We start from the raw sequence: 16,548 nt of genomic DNA, 5'->3' as shown, positions 1-16,548 counted from the left end.
TTCTCTCTAGTAGCAAGTAACAGGACGAGAGGAAACGGCCTCAAGGGAGGTTTAGTCTGGATACTAGAAGAAGCCACTGAAAGGATTCTGTAACACTGGCACAGGCTCCCCAGGGAGGCAACTGAATCTCTGTCCCTGGAGGTGTTTAAAAGATGCAGATATGTGGTACTGAGGAACATGGTTTAGCACCAGCCATGGTAGAGGTAGATAATGGTTGGACTCAATGATTATTAAAGGGTCTTTTCCAGCTAAAACAATCCTATGATTCTAAGATGTTGTACACCACTGTGAAAGAGCAGCATGTTTCTCTGAGTGTGTGTTGCCATTGTTTGCCTAGAAACACAACTGAGCAGTGTTAAGGAGTGAGTTTTCTTGCATAAACAGCTGAAATCAACCATAGCTATCTCCTTGGTAAAGACACAGAAACAATTCCTTGTTCTTTCTTGAAAGTAGGAGATGAATGTGTAGCAGCACATCACTGACCCTGCTCCTCTGCACAGTTAAAAGCAAATTGCTTGTTGGTAGCTGGAAATGTTTGCAAGATGACATAAGTTTTAAATCACTCCCAAGGCAAGAGTCAAAGCATATTTTTAAGAATGGGAAACTCTTCCCAGCCTTTCCTTTCCCGCAGGCCTTGAAAGTGACTCGTTGGGACTGCTGTCTGCACCTTCTGTCTATAGGTCAGTCACTGTATGGGAACTATAGGAAAGAAAATACCCTTGAGTCTGACTCAAACAGCATTAAAGTGCCTTCTGAGCAAAGTGTCACTACAAGGTCTTGTTCTTCCAAGACACAATCCAAGTCACTGGATTTAACTGCATGAGAATGTATTGGAATAAGGAGAAAAGTCTGTGTTAGCTACCTGGGCATGTTCTCATGGCTGCTGTTTCAGCAAGGTGGTGGTGGGGAACGTTTACAAGGTGTGGGTTCTAAGATTTTGTGCATCTTGGTCATTCAATGTGCAATTTAAGAAGCTGAATACTGAGGCCATGTTAGCTGTACATCCACTGGCTTGAAAAATAAGTGAATCATAGAGTGGTTTGGGTTGGAAGAGACCTTAAAGATCATCTGGCAGGGACACCTTCCCCTAGACCAGGTTTCTCAAGGCCCTATCCAACCTAGCCTTGAACACTGCCAGGGAGATAACACCCACAGCCTCCCTGGGCAACCTGTTCCAGTGTCTCACCACCCTCACTGTAAAGAATTCCTTCCTAATATAAAGTCTAAATCTCCCATTTTCTAGTTTAAAACCCTTGCTCCTTGTCCTATCACTCCAAGCCCTGGCCACAAGCTGCTGCCCTTATTCTGAGCTCTGGGGAGCAATGGCTGCTCTGGCTCTTGTAAAAAGTCTCTTCCTGGCTTTCTTGTAGTTCCCCTTCAGGTACTAGAAGGCTGCTATGAGGTGTCTCTGGACCCTTCTTTTCTCCAGGCTGAACAGCATCAACTCTTTCAGCCTGTTCCCATAGCAGAGGTGCTCCAACCCTCTGATCATCCTTGTGGCCTCCTCTAGAACTACTCCTGCAGTTCAATGTCCTTGCATTGTGGTCTCCAGAAGTGGATGCAGTACACCAGGTAGGGTCTCACAGGAGCAGAGCAGAGGAAGAGAATCCCCTCCCTCATCCTGCTGGTCACACATGCCGTGTTAGTTTAGTTTGGCCTGCATATCCTGTATTGATTTCCTTACATGTGACCCGTGAAGGGGAAGAGATTGTTCAGATTGTTTGTGTTTCTTCATGATGTGGTAATGCAAGGCCAAAACAGTGTGGGTTTCTTTTTTTTTCCCTGCTCGCCTTTCCCATGGGAAATATGATGCCTGTCAAACTTGTTCTTGCTGGAGGACGATGATGATGGGAGAATGAGGTGATTACAGCAGCAAAAGCAACTGGGAAGAGAAGTAGCATTTTGTGCTGATGGTTTAATATGCTGGGGACCTGTTTGGGCTGGGTTTGCTTTCCCCTGGAAAATTTGCTTTTCCCTTGGAAAGCAAATGGGTTGGAAGAGACCTTAAAGATCATCTAGAAGGGACACTTTGCTTTCCCTGGAAAGCAAATTTGCTTTTCCCCTGGAAAAGCTGGAGCTGGCAGCAGGTTTGTCTGTGGGAAACACGGCTGGCTGAGAATTCCTCTGTGTGTCAGCACCCGGGGATCTGTGGAGCCCAGGGGTGGTGGGCAGTGGGGAGAAGCAGGCAATGCCAAGGAGGTCCTGGCAGGCAGGAGGGGCTGAGTGGCAAGCAACAAGCCATGCTCAAGTGTTGTTCTTCCCTCCTGCAGAACGCCATGGTGTCTGTGAAGGAACTGTGCGGGCTGCCACCCATTGCCAGCCTCAAGCAGTGCATCCTGACCCTCTCCTCGCGCCTCCTCAGCAGTGACAACACTCCCTCTGTCACCCTCTGCATGAAGGACGCCTTCCCTTACCTAGAGCCTCTGGGGACCATGCCCGACGTGCAGAAAAAGGTCCTGGCGGCCTATGACCTGGTAGGTGCTTCCCACTCCACCCTCTGCCATCCCCACCACTGACAACATGGCAGGTGGTGCTTGCTGGCTTCTTTAAATGAACAGGTTCTTCAAATGGCTCAGGCTGTGCCAAATAGGCTTAGAGGCCAGGGAGTTTCTCTTCCCCCTCTTCTCTGCCCTAGTCAGGTCACATCTCAAGGAGCAGGTTCAGTTCTGGGCTCCCCAGGTCAAGAGAGACAGGGGACTACTGGAGAGAGTCTGGTGGAAGCTACAAAGGTGCCGAAGGGCCTAGAGCATCTCTGTGAGGAGGAAAAGCTGAGAGACCTGGGGCTGTTTAGTCTGGACAAGAGCAGCCTGAGAGGGGATCTTCTCAATGCTCATCAAGAGCTAAAGGGTGAGAGAGAAGAAGATGGGGCCAGATTCCTCTCAGTGATGCTCAGTGACAGGACAAGGGACAATGGGGACAAACTGGAACCCAGGAGGTTCCATCTGAACATGAGGAGAAACTTCTTTGCTGTGAGGGTGGCATTGCCCTGGACTAAGCTGCCCCGAGAGGTTGTAGAGTCTGGGTGAGGGAGTTGAACTAGATGTCCCCAAAGTCCCTTCCAACCCCCAGCAAAACAGGGATTCTGTGAGGTTGTCCTTTAATCACCAAAATGCAACACTGGGCTTTTCTTTGTTTCTTTTTTTTTTAAACACAGTGGTGACTAGCACAGGTTGGTGCTCAAAGAGGACTTTGTTTACAAGCTCTGCATGTGCTGGTGGCTGCTGGTTGCTGTCCTTGGGAAGCAGCAGGATTTGTGCACTGCAGGAGAGGGCAGGGCCATGAGACAGGGAGCTGTAGTTCCCAAGCAAGGTTGAGCTATCCCCCTTTCAGACACTGTTAAGAAGTGCCCATGGCCCTGCCAGACTCAAGTCAGTGTTGCCCTTAGGGATGGTGTGGCAAAGTTGAAAGGGAAGTTTTAAAACACCCATGTTTTTGCCTGGGGAAGGAGAAGTCAATATGGTCCAGGAATACTTATACAAAGATAGAGAGACAAACTGGAGTCACTCCAGGTAAGTGCTGCTGTTCAGCCTTGTACAACATATGTCACTGCTGTGGGTGACTGAGCAACAGCTGTGGTTGCCCTCCTGCAGCAGAAGATGCTGTCACATTGTGCCCCTTGGGCTATGAGGCTACACCTCACTTCCCATCTTCAGAAAATGGTCTGCAGCAGTTGACAGCAAGCTGCATACTTTATCCCTGGCTTAAATGGGATGCTGTAGAAATCAATGTATTCAGGATTCCTGCCTAAGGGGAACAAGTCCTAAAGGTGGACAAGTTCACCATGTGCTAGCAATGTGCTGACCTCCCCCTGGGATTCTGTGAACAGGGAGACACTGATGTTGATTAAAAGATAAATACCACAACTCTTGTGTTCCTTTCAGAGTTGTCTGTGTCACTTGAAGGTGATTGAGATTGTGGTGATTAAAATACTGGCTGTAGCAATACCAGAATGAGGGTTTGCAGATCCAGCCGACTGCCACATTTTAGACTGGACTTTTATTGGGTAGATTCATTGAGTGGGGTGGTATCTGCTTGGAAGAACTAATACCACATAAATAAGAGACTTTTTTTTTCTGTCTTTGGAGGCCTGCTTAATGGAGCTTTACCAGAACGCCTGTGTCGCCTCTTATCTTTGTGATTATATACTGTAGAGGACACATGGGACGTTTCAAGGCCTCCTTTATGCTTTGGAAGCAGTTTTTCAATTTAAATAGGTGAAAGACCTCTTTTGGATGCATCCAAAAACACTTATATGACTGCTTTAAATGATGTTTGCTCTCACATCTGCCTCTCATGGGTGAAAATGTACCCTGGATGTCAAGAGACAGTGCAAGGAGTTTACAGTCAGAGAAGGAGAGGGGAATTCTTCCCTGCCTGTGTCAGGGCTGACTGCAGATGTAATTCTGGTTGACTTTAAATTACCTTTACCCACTCTGGCTGGCTGGGGCAGCCTCTTACTTTGCTAAATCTTTTTGCTTCTGAAAAAGCAAAAAAGCCAGAACTGAGAAATGTTTTTGCTATGTGTTGGGTATTGCCTTCTGAGGCAATGCCAGCAGCAGAATGCTGAAATCTATTTAGCCTTTTCTGTGCTTAAAATTATGAACTGTCTCTATTGCTTGTGCTGTCTGAAAATACATTGTGGGGAGGAGTTTGTGGTTTTAATATTGAGAAAGGGCTCTTCCTTGCTTTGGTATTTGTAATGATTTAATGTAATCCAGGGCACAAACTTGAACATTGGAAGATCCATCTAAACATGAGAAGGGACTTATTTGCTTTGAGGTGGTAGTGCACCGAACAAGCTGCCTAGAGAAGTGGTGGAGTGTCCATCTCTGGGGTCATTCAAAACCCACCTGGATGCCATCCTGTGTAATCTGCTCTAGGTGAACCTGATCTGGCAGGAGATTGGACTAGATGATCTCCAGACATCCCTTCCAACCTCTATCATTCTGCAATAAAAAGTATCCAAGGTTTAGCCTTTTAAGTTGTTGATAAATATGGCTTCAAGGGGCTGGATCTACAAGTGCTTGCTGCATGTTTTTAATTCCCCCAAAATGTCTCTACATTAAAAGCACTTTTTGGGTGAAAAGGCCTGAGAGCAGGTTTCAATGCATAAAATGAAAGCTGTTGACCATAGAATCATAGAACGCACTGGGTTGGAAGGGACCTCTAGAGGCCATCTAGTCCAATCTTGCAAGTCAGCAGGGACTTCCCCAACTAGATCAGGTTGCTCTCAGCCTCATCAAGCCTGTTCTTGAACATCTCCAAGGATGGGGCCTATACCATCTCCCTGGGCAAACTGTTCTGGTGTTCCACCACCCTCAGAGTAAAGCACTTCTTCCTAATGTCCAACTTAAATCTACCCTTCTCTAGTTTAAAGCCACTGCCCCTTGTCCTGTTGATACAATCCTTTGTAAACACTCCCTCTCCAGCGTTCCTGTAGGATCCCTTCAGGTACTAGAAGGCTGCTATTAGTTCTCTCTGGAGCTTTCTCTTCTCCAGGCTGAATAACCCCAACTCTCTCAGCCTGTCTTTGCAGAAGCAGTGCTCCAGCTCTCTGATCATTTTTGTGGCCTTTCTCTGGACCCTCTCCATCAGGTCCCTTTCCTTCTCATATTTGGGGCCCTGTATCTGGACACAGTACTCCAATGAGTTCTCAGCAGAGCAGTGGCAGAGTCACTTCCCTTGACTGTTTTGATACAGCCCAGGATGCCATTGGGCTTCTGCGCTGCAGGTGCACATTGCTGGCTCATGTCCAGCTTCTTCTCCACCAGTACTCCTAGATGTTGGCCTTCCTGCTGCATGAGGGGGCTGTACTCCTTAATTCCTTTTACAGTGAAATGAAAAAAAGGTTTGACCCTAAATGGGGCAATGGGAAGCTGTTATTGGAGGGCTGCCTCACTCTTTGGGCTCCTCCACCCAGGTAGCATGAGTGCTGGGCCAATCTTCCTCACCACCTCTGTAAACACGATGTGTTTCACCTTCTTAGAAGTCTGCTTTGAGCATAGTCTCTGATAAAAACACCCCTAATGTGCTAGAATTTTTTTTCCCCTTACAGGAAATTGCCAACTGAACTTAGTTTGAAGTTTTTTGTTGTTTTTTTTTTTTTTCTCATGAAAAGTACACTCTCTGCCTGGGTGTTTAATGGGGCATGGACAAGACTGACAGTCCAGGGAAATGGAGGTGCAAAGGCTCAGGGTTCTACCACCATGATCTGCAGAACAATCCACTGTCTGTTCCCTCTTGTTCAGCCTCTGTCAGCAGAAGCGAGATAGACAAAGACCACTTTGTGCCCTTCGTTTGTGTTTTTTTTTCCTGGGCAATTAATTTTACCATTGTGTTCCACATTAAACATTTTCTTTTGAGAGAGTCTTATTAAAAACAAAATTTAATGGAAAAGAAATTTAAAGAACCAGAATGATTTTCCAGAATGTCTTGGCCAACAGGCCAGAGGGATTGGGATTTTGAGAAGTAATGTCTAGGATGCTGCTGGAGAATCAGTTGGTGTATTTAACAGTAGTGGTTTTGTTGGTACAGGTATTGCTCCACATGCACCAGCAGAATTCTGCTGAGCCGTGTGTGGAGAGAACCTGCTCTTTGTCCTTCTTGTAGGTTTGGTCTTTTGGGGTGTCTTTGTCTTGGTGCAGGTGTGACAGCTCTGTAGAAAAAACTCACGTTTTTCATGCCACATGGCAGCAGTTTAGTGGAACTCAGCTGTTGCCATGTCTTGTGGAGGAAGAGATTTTGTTGTTGGTATTGGATTGTATGGAAATTTCTGCCGAGAAGAGCAGAGAGTAGGATTTGCCAAGACCAAGGATATAAGGTGGAGCGTTGACAGTAGATAGAAAACATTTTGAAGCTACGAGAAATACAATTTGAAGCCCTTTATTTCAATGTACACCTTTGGCTGATGCCATACATTGAGTGGGTGAATGGATTCCAGTAGCGTTGTCATCAATTCCCACACAGACTTCCTAGGATAGTGCAGTGTGTGGCTTACAGAGCTGATCTTCAGGCCTTTCCCCCTTTCCCAAGAGAAAGAACTCTCCCTCTCCCCCTCACTGGTGGCCATGCATGGGAAGATGGTCGCTTGGATGGGCAGCACCTGCAGGGTGCCTTATAACCCATGAAATGGACACAGATTCTTATTGGTCACACCTCAAAAGAGGACATTCTCCATTTGAGGAGAAGAGATGGGGCCCAGCTGGGCCTGACAGATGGTTGAATTATTCATTGCAAACACTTATCCTGTGAAGTTGGGATGGTTTTTTTCAGTTGAGAATTGTTCAGAAGCAGATTGTGGTTTCTCTGCTTGCATGAAATGTTGCTGCCCTGATACAAGCATGCATGAACTCGGGGACACTTGTCCCCTTTGCTTTGCAGTGTTATTTTTCCTCCAAGATCAAAGGACTTGAATCATTTGCAAATCAAAATGATTTTATGATCAAGTGATCATAAAAATGGTCTTGGTTTTACCCAGCCTCCTGGCTTGTGTGCACACAGAAGCTTTTCTAGGAAAATGTGGTAGTTTTAGGCTGTGCCTAGGAAAGTTTTCCACAGATCTTGAACAGAAAGTAGTAGAATGGAAATAAATTACCACTGGATGTAAAAGGGAAAATAATGACAAGGTCTATATAATTCCATTGGTCTGATATCCAACAGAAAGTTAGTTGTGTACACTAATTCTCTCTCTTTTTGGCTTCTTCACTCTACCTGGTGCTTCTGCTGGCTTGCTGACCTTGGCTGTGTCCTTTGTTGTGGTTAAGTACTAACAGCTGCTCTCTGCTCTTCTCTCTTTTACCTTATACAGGGGGGAAGGGAGCAGGAAGGGGCAAGCTGTTGGTAACCCCCTGGTGTTGTCCAGGGGGGTTCTTGTGGTGTGTATAAATTGTATTGTAATGCATGTAAATATTGTATATTTTGTACGTATTCATTGCATTTCATATTTTAGATTGTAGTTTTGCTTGTAAATATAGCTTCATTTGCCTTCCATCTGATCTAGTCTGGCAGTCTTATGTTGGGGGGAATATCAACCCAATACAGAAAATTTTAAAAAAAAGCTCTCCAAGTATCTTTCACATTTTTGAATCATAAACAACAAAAAGTGTAAAAAAGATTGAAGAGAGAAGCTCTTTGTTACATAAACTCAAACTGACATCAATATTTTTCTCTGTGTTCAAACCTCTTTACTGGAAGTGAAGTTGTTAATTTGGAGCAGAGGGGTAAGGATGGACAGTGTGTCTGTAGGTACTGCTGAGAGATGGCAAGGTAGTGAGAAATGTCTTGGCCAACAGGCAGAGGGATTGGGATTTTGAGAAGTGATGTCTAGGATGCTGTTGGAGAATCAGTTGGGGTATTTAATAGCAGTGGTTTTTTTGGTGTTGTAGTTTTAGAGAGTGGACGGAAGCTCTTTTACCCTTCCCTGAAGGGAGTAAGAGAAAATGCTCCACACAGGGTTGGAAAGAGTTTGCAATTAAAATTGAAGTACTATTTGCAACTATACACAACAGTACAAAACCATGAAAAATACACAAAATTCATATCCAGCGTTGGCCCACTTTTCCATCCTGGGCTTACCAAAACCTCAGTAGCCCAGAACCTTACCAAAACCTTCTCCCCACCAGGCCTCAACGCCCCCCCTCCCCATACCTCCCTACCCCTACTGCACAGAAGAAATTAGTTCTGCCCAGGGTGAACCAGGCTGCAAACCTCCCCCACAAGAAATAAGGTCTGGTTGGGAGCAGGAGAAGGGGGAATGGTTTGAAGCTGAGGGAGGGTAGGGTTAGAGTGGATCTTAGGAAGCAGCTCTTCACTATGAGGGTGGTGAAACTCTGGAACAGGTTACCTGGAGAGGTTGTGGATGCCTCCTCCCTGGATGTATTCAGGGCCAGGCTGGATGAGGCCCTGAGCAACCAAGTCCAGTTGAGAGGCATCTCTGGCCATGGCAGGGAGGTTGGATAGATGATATCTGAGGTCCCTTCCAACTTAAGCCATTCCATGAGGAGAAAGGGGAAAAAAAGGGGGTGAATAGCCTGTGCTGTCCATTTATACAGGGGAGATGCAGGCATGGTGGGCTGAAATAACAAAAGATGACATTTTTCCAGTGTCCACCTCCTGGGCTATCTAGTCCCTGGAGGACTGTACTCTATGGTTAAGACATCCTAGTTCTTAAACCCATAACACTTGGCACAGGTATTGGTCTGCTCACACCAGCAGCAGTCTGCTGAGGTGTGTGTGGAGAGGACCTGCTCTTTGACCTCCCTTCAGATTTGGTCTTTTGGAGTTTTTTTTCTCTTGACGCAGGCGTGACGGCTCTGTATTCCCAAGCAGAGAGTCCATTTTCCCAGTTTATGTCATTGCAAAATGTCTAAATAGGTTTTTTTTGAGCTTTTCCACTGCAATTTGTGTTTCAGCTAGGACAGAGTTGTCCCCAAAGGAACGTTTTTCACAACTCTGAGTAGCTGAAGAAGAGGAATATTGCAGAGCAGAGCATCCCCTGCCAAGGAAGTGTCATAATGCACTGACGTCAAACACAGTCCAGTACATGGACACAGTCTTGAATCTATTTTTTCCATCCAAAATTGAATATGGACTGGGAATGCAATTACCCTGGGTCTTTCTCTGCTTCTTAGAATTCTCATTTGCCCACCTCTCTTGCAGTTTCTCTCTCTGATAGCTCACATACCCTAGTCCCTTCAATGACAGGGCCTGGAAACGGCCAGACCAGAACTTTTGTTACAGAATGGAGTTCCAGTCGGGTACTTCAGTTACACTGCTTTAACACAAGCAGATTGAAAGCTGACCTTTCCCCCTACTCCTCCACTGCTTTTATTGTTTTATAGACTGCTGGTCTTTGTGCACCAGATTCCATCCTGCAAGGATGAAAATGTTTGTAAGCAAGGTGAATTCAAGGTAAATTTTATTCAGTTCCATCTGCAGGCAGTGTTGTTTGAGATGTTTGCATCTGATGTAGCCATCCCTGATAGCTGTTCCTTTTGCTGGGCTGTTGCAGGAAAAGGCTTGGATGCAGAAACCTGTCTTGAAGCATACTGGGACAGCGATGAGATGGACTGGTGGCCACTCATGTTCTGGCATCTTGTGCACATGCTTCCTTCTCTGCAAGACTTGCTGGCTCATGGTTGATTGCCCAGCTAGTCCTTGTCCCAGATGCCTGTGAGAAATGCTCAGTGCTACGGGGGGAATCCTGTGCAAATTTTCTTGAGTTCAACTTCATGTGATTTTCCACACTGGTTGGATTTTTGTAGCCCTTCTGATTTTTGTTTGGTTTGGGATGTTTTTTGTGATTTAGTTTAATTTGTTTGTTTTGGTTTGTTTCTTTCAGGTTTTTTTTTTTAGCCATAGAGATACGATGTGGTATTCCTTACCTAGGCAAACTCCTCAGTGTCAATGAAAGGCGTAGGAGACTTGGGACAGCAGCCATGAGGAGGCACCTGAGAGAGAGAGCTTCTTTTCAGCTTTGTGTTCAGTTTCTGTTCTAAGTTTTGGAATATTGATGAGAGGATTCTTTGAGCTGTCCTTTTTGTAGCCTCCTAGCAGGAGCAGTGCTTTAATTTGCCACCATGTGTTTTTCTGTCTTTGTTTTTGTTGTTCTTTTCTGGGGAGCCTATGCTGTATTCATTTCCTCACCCCTTTTTGGTTTGTAGAGTAGTTTGTAGTGGAAAGGAGAAACTGGTCTCTAGCACAGGAGTTCACTGAAGTAAAAAGAAATAACACTTTTTGTTCTGTTTGTAGCAGTGCTATGATTAAACTGCCTTTAGTACAGACAATCAATGAGGCTGTTAATTCCTTCTGAGTAAAGTTACGATGTCCTCAATGTTAAGATACTTTGAATTTCACTTTAAATGTATTTACCTTTGTAATTAACACTCAACAGAAAAGTAAAGCAGTGGAGCAATGGGATTCTAAATTTAGTATTTTGTGCTTTATTCAGACACTTCAGTGAGGCAGGTCAGTGTCATTTTCAGCCCATGCTCTGTTCCACTTTCTGGGTCTCGTATACCTGACACGAGAGAGCTCTCAGGTTTAATCCAGCTCTTGTGAACAATCAGCATGGTTGTAACACAGTGCTTCAGGTAGATGGAGGTGAATCAGGTTTAGGCTTCTTGCCTTCAGCACTGCATAAGAATATTGACGTGGAATGAGCTATTTTGCAGCAAAGAGCTAACCTGAGCAGATGAGGCTTTGTGTTGCTCATTCCCATTAGTTTATTGAACGTGACACGTACTTCTGGGACTCATGCCACATGCATCTTTTGTCACTCTGAACAGCCTTTTATTCACTCCTTCTTGTGGGAGCGTTTCCAGCGCTGCAGCCTCTCCAGGAGGGTTAGAAGCTCCAGGACTTAGAGAAATCCCTGTGCCCCTGCTCCCATGGAAACGTGGCAGGGGTCCCTGGAGGGTGGATCGGGCCATCCTTTGTTCCCATCGCTGAGGCTGCTGAGGGAGCACGGAAGGGACCTGGGGACACAGTGCCTGGCATTGATGTTAGCAGGATCCCAAGTGGTGTCAAGGTGTGTGGTAGTTCCTCCTCCTCAGCCTTTTTTCCTGCTGCTTACTCTAATAGGCCCTAGCCATCAGGAGGGCTGTGAGACTTTCCTCTAGGAAGGTAACACCACAAATCACACCCTAGCCTGAGATTTTCAAGCCCAGTTTTGCCACTAATGTTTCAAAATCCACCAACCTGTCTTAAAGAGTGAAGAGCTTTCTGGTGTTTGTAGCATGAATCTCCACACACTAAGCTCTTCTTACACTGCTGGTCAAACAGGTGCCTTTTCAAAGTCCTATGCCAGAATCAGGGTTTGTGTGCTTTCACTCCTATTTTTGTCCATTTTTTCCCCCTGTAGTTATATTAAACAATCACTTGGTGAAGTTCATCACCATCTTTCTGACACAGAAAATGCAAATATTCCTGAGCAATCCCATCAGCTTCAGCAGCTGCTAAAGATTCCCTCACTGACTCCAAGTGGACCCATGCATCAGTATCCACCCTCTGAAGCTTGCTTTTTAGTAGCTGTTGGGAGGTGAATGCGTTGAAGCTTAGCATTCAGGAGGTAACCACTCTGGTGGAGCATGAATTTCGTGAGGGACCCTTGCTCTTTGAAGGTCACTCACTGGACCAAGCTGTCATTTGGGAGCTGGCATTTAGCAGCAGCCTGGTGGGTTGCAGGCAGATGGCTGGGACTTAACTGCCCTGGGTCAGAGCAGACTAAGGGAGTGTGGAAATTCATGCCGCAAACATCAGAAAGCTCACTCTTCACGTTCAGGAAGGGTTGGTGGAAACTGGGCTTGAAAATCTCCTACTGTGGCATGGTTTATGGAGTTACCTTTCCAGCAGAAAATCTCCTGATGGACAGGACCAAGCAGGGTGTCTATGCTCAATGTGCTGCATCCCTGGCAAGCATCCTTCCCTGCAGTCAGGAACCCTGCGAAAACTGCTAACTGCTGCCCTAAGTCCAGCATGGAAGCATGTGCAGGGCACTCGCTGAGGCTCTCACTTGCTTTTACCTGCATTAGATTGAATGCTGATGGATTGTTAATGTTAATTCCAGTGAACAGATACTGGTAACTTAGCTTTTTAGGTGGCTTTTACAATAATTGCTTAATAAATATTCCCTAAGGTGCTACCTTGGGTGTAAGGGAAAATGTATGGGAGGGGAAACTGTAAAAAAAAAAAAAAAGAAAAAGAAAAAGGAAAAGCAGGTTTTCAGATCAGTTTGGGTTTTTTTTGGTGGTTGTGTCAGTTCTGTTGCCAGGATTTGTCAGGATTTGTACACAATCCTCTCAAGAGTATCTGTTGTGATGTCCTTTAAGAAAAAAAACTTACAAACCAACAACCCCACTCCCTATAATTTCATTCCTGGATAGCAGTTACTTGCCTATTGTACTTCCATCTTTGTGGATCAGTTTCTGGTTCTTTAGAGTGAACACCTAGGCTTCATTCTTGCACTAGGTCATCTCTTACCAGTGCTAGGAAGCAGGATCTCCAGCAGCCACAGTTCTTGTTGGGAGCAGAGATTGATGTGTCATGTAGAGATACGAAGCCCGGCACACGTCAGGGGTGGTGAAGACACTGTAGGCCAGCCAAACTCATATCACAGGTTGTGCAGAGTGTATTATTTCTAGCTAGTGCATTATTTCCTAGAGGAACCTGTGAGGGGGATGTCAAATGGTACAGTAAGGGCATTCCCTAACCCAAATCACTGAACTGAGGAATTCTCCTGATTTGTCATGGGTCAAAAGCTGCTTGTTTTAGTCAAGATCACCGCCAGGCAAGAAGACAGAAATGGGTTAAATTCTGCCATGTTATTTGGTTTTAATTGTTTGCTCTTGCTGAGCTGAGAGCAGTGAGACTTTGATGTGAGAATCAAAGGAGCAGAGAGGGCTGCTCTCCTCACTCTGCAGTGAGGTAAAAAACTGACATCCTGTTGCCACTCTCCTCTCAAACAAATGAATGTAGTGCCTTCATGTCTGAGAGTCTTAAACCAGGCTTGCCAGAAGCTCCTGGGAGCAGCTCCAGTAGTTACAGAATCATAGGACAGAATAATTTTCATTGGAAGAGATCTTTAGTCCAACCAACAGCTCAGCACTGCTAGTTAGAGGAAGATATGGTCAAACTTAAGTTGCCAAATTGCATGATCCTCAAGCTTGCTTTTTTGGGTGTGTGGTAAGATAATCTCCAGTGGGTGAATATAGAGACATATGTGTGAATGTATATAGAATCACAGACAGGTAGGGGTTGGAAAGGACCTCTGGAGATCGAGTTCAACCCCACTGCTAACACAGGGTCACCTAGATCAGCTGGCACAGGAGCGCATCCAGGTGGGTTTTGAAAGTCTCCAGAGAAGGAGACTCCACAACCTCTCTGGGCAGCCTGCTCCAGTGCTCTGGTAACCTCCCAGCAAAGAAGTTTCTCCTTATATATATAATATATATGTTATGTATCTGTGTGTGTGTAAAAAACTCTCCTAAGTGAAGCTCTGCTGGAGAGATCTGAGCACAGGAGGGTGGATTGCTTTCAGTCTACTGTCCCAGCTTAAATACACTGACCTTGCTGGGCAAAACCCTGCTCCTGGGTGCAGGCACAGACCCATGGGAGACCAAGCCCAAGGTGATGGGTGCATGTAGTTCAGCAGCCATGGAGCTCTGGCTGCCTCTCTACTGGCTTGCAGGATTTTTTTCAGGGCTCTTTCTGGTTTCCCTGCTCAGACCAACTTCAGTATTTATGGTTGGCAGCTGAACAGCTCCTTCAGCACAAAACAGCTACATGCTGTGGGGCAGAGAAGCCAGAGGGTGGATAGAAATTGTCATTTCTTTCTAGATAACAAGCAAAAATATCAAAGAGGACAAAATCAGCATGATGCACGAACAAGCAATGAGAATGAAAGGCAAAGGATACTATTGAAAGTAATTTCCATCTCGGGCACAGCCGCTGGGCATGTTGTGTTAAAAAGCAATTTTGCACTCTGTAGGTGTATCTGTCTTTTTTCTCTTTGCCCATGAAGCTGTGGTAATGGATTTTGTTTTTCTCACGCTCTTGTTTATATCAGACAGATATTTTTATTCAATGCAGCCTGTCTCAGTAGGTTTAATGAAGACGATATGAGGAGCAGAATTTGGATCTGAATTCCTCCAGAATTTGGAAGGTCAGGTGTGACAAGTCTCCTCTCTCCTCCCTTGTATCTATCTGATTAAAACAATGAAGCATGTTTGCTTGCCACCATTAATTTAATACTGTTCTACTCTCTTCCACTGAAACCACCAAAACCCACTGGTGGTGTTTTCATGTTTAGCGTGTCTGAAAGTAGGAAGGCTTTTAGCAGTTGTAGTGTTTTGGCAGAGCTTCCAGATGGTGGTTCCTGTAATTTCAGGCTGCAACGTTAGGCAGTGTTCAGTTTGCTTGGTTTCTGATTGCTGCCTGGATTTGATTGGGATTTGTGGTGCATGTCCCAGGAGAGCAAGATTACTCTTACTCGGAGTTTGTTCTGCAGCCCTCAGTATAGGAAGGACAAGGACCTGGTGGAGCAGGTCCAGAGGAGGGCCACGAAAATGATCAGGGGGTTGGAGCACCTCTGCTACAAAGACAGGCTGAGGGAACTGGGGTTGTTCAGGAGAAGAGGAGGTTCAGGGGAGACCTAATAGCAGCCTTCCAGTACCTGAAGGGGGCCTACAAGAAGGATGGAGAGAGACTGTTTACAAAGGCCTGCAGTGACAGGACAAGGGGCAATGGCTTCAAATTAGAGAAGAGCAGATTTAGGTTGGATGTTAGGAACAAGTTCTGTACTATGAGGGTGGTAGAACACTGAAACAGGTTACCTAGGGAGTGGTTGGGGCTCTATCCCTGAAGATATTCAAAATGAGGCTTGACAGGGCTCTGGGCATCTTGATCTAGTTGAGGATGCCCCTGCTTACTGCAGAGGGGGTTGGACTAGATGACCTTTGGAGGTCCCTTGCAACCCAGACCATTCTACGATTCTATCTTCTTTCCTTCTGTGACAGATGTGCTGCCTTTTGCAGTTTCACAGAGTATAGTGTTGGCACGGTTTGCCTGCTTGCCTGTGCTTCTGCAGGGTTAGTTGTTACCATCTAAGAAGAGTGTTTCCAAAAAGGGAGGCTCAGGAAACTTCTCACCTAATGAACACTTCATCTGTTTGCTGTTAATGAGCTTCTCTAGGGAAATGTGTAAATATGGATATCTCCTGAAACTTGGGAGTAGGCTTGTTGGCACTGCCTGCCTCTTTTGGTCTCATATCTTTTAAACCTCAACAGAAATGTTGAGGGCAGGATGGGATTCAGATCTGAATTTCTCCAAAGAGGAACCCAAGAAAACCTGAACCACTGTAGTGTGTAAAATTCAGCACAGGCTTAAGCACCTCTTGAAATCAGCACTGTTCATGATGTGGTGACATCTTCGATAACTACTTCTGTCTCCTTTTGTTTTAAGGAAAGTATTAATTAGAAAGGACTCATGTGGGATGAATTTGATTTGCCTGCTAGCTCTGCCTTCCCTTGAAATCAGCTCTATTTCCTTCACCTTACATGCAGTGGTGTCTCAGTGGTGTGAAACAGTGATTCCTTTACTTCTGGAGCAGAGCATTTTCTGAGGGACTGTCAGTTAGCTTGATGCAGATCTCAGAACCCTGTTCTGAAGGAATGACCAGTCTTTATGGTGTTGCTTTCAGAGGAGAGCTCTTTTGAAGTTTGAACCTTTGTGCTTCTCTGTTGCAGGAAACCCTAATAACACCGTTGGTTTTGTCCCCGTTTATTTTCTGACAGATGATCCAGGAGAGCAGGGTTCTCATTGAGACAGCAGACGCCACTCACGACAAGATTGTTCAGTGCCAGAAAGCAGGTAACCTTCTTTATCATGCAGCTTGGGGTGGGGTGTGAGAAACAACATGCCATTGTTTGTTTGTAGCTTGTGACAGCTGTAGCATCTTGGAGCTGGTATGTAAGTGAGCATCCTGGGGTTTCCCTGGCTAATGCCACCCTCCCAAAGGCTCATCTTCCAGTAGCAATGCAATCCTGGGACCAA

At 45.5% G+C, this 16,548-nt stretch overlaps 1 protein-coding gene across 1 annotated transcript in view; it reads left to right on the top strand.

The window, feature by feature from the left end:
• The window catches only part of PLCL1 (phospholipase C like 1 (inactive)), a 208,985-nt gene that overhangs the window by 167,678 nt on the left and 24,759 nt on the right, over positions 1-16,548 (top strand). Inside the window, exons 3-4 of the mRNA XM_054381175.1 lie at positions 2,271-2,474; positions 16,290-16,365. Coding sequence (XP_054237150.1) covers positions 2,271-2,474; positions 16,290-16,365 — 280 coding nt within the window. The remainder of the gene's footprint in view (positions 1-2,270; positions 2,475-16,289; positions 16,366-16,548) is intronic.

Source organism: Indicator indicator, chromosome 5, assembly GCF_027791375.1.
Source record: "Indicator indicator isolate 239-I01 chromosome 5, UM_Iind_1.1, whole genome shotgun sequence".
Taxonomy (NCBI): domain Eukaryota; kingdom Metazoa; phylum Chordata; class Aves; order Piciformes; family Indicatoridae; genus Indicator; species Indicator indicator.
The sequence above is the reverse complement of the archived record's forward strand: the minus strand, read 5'-3'. Positions and strand labels throughout refer to the sequence as shown.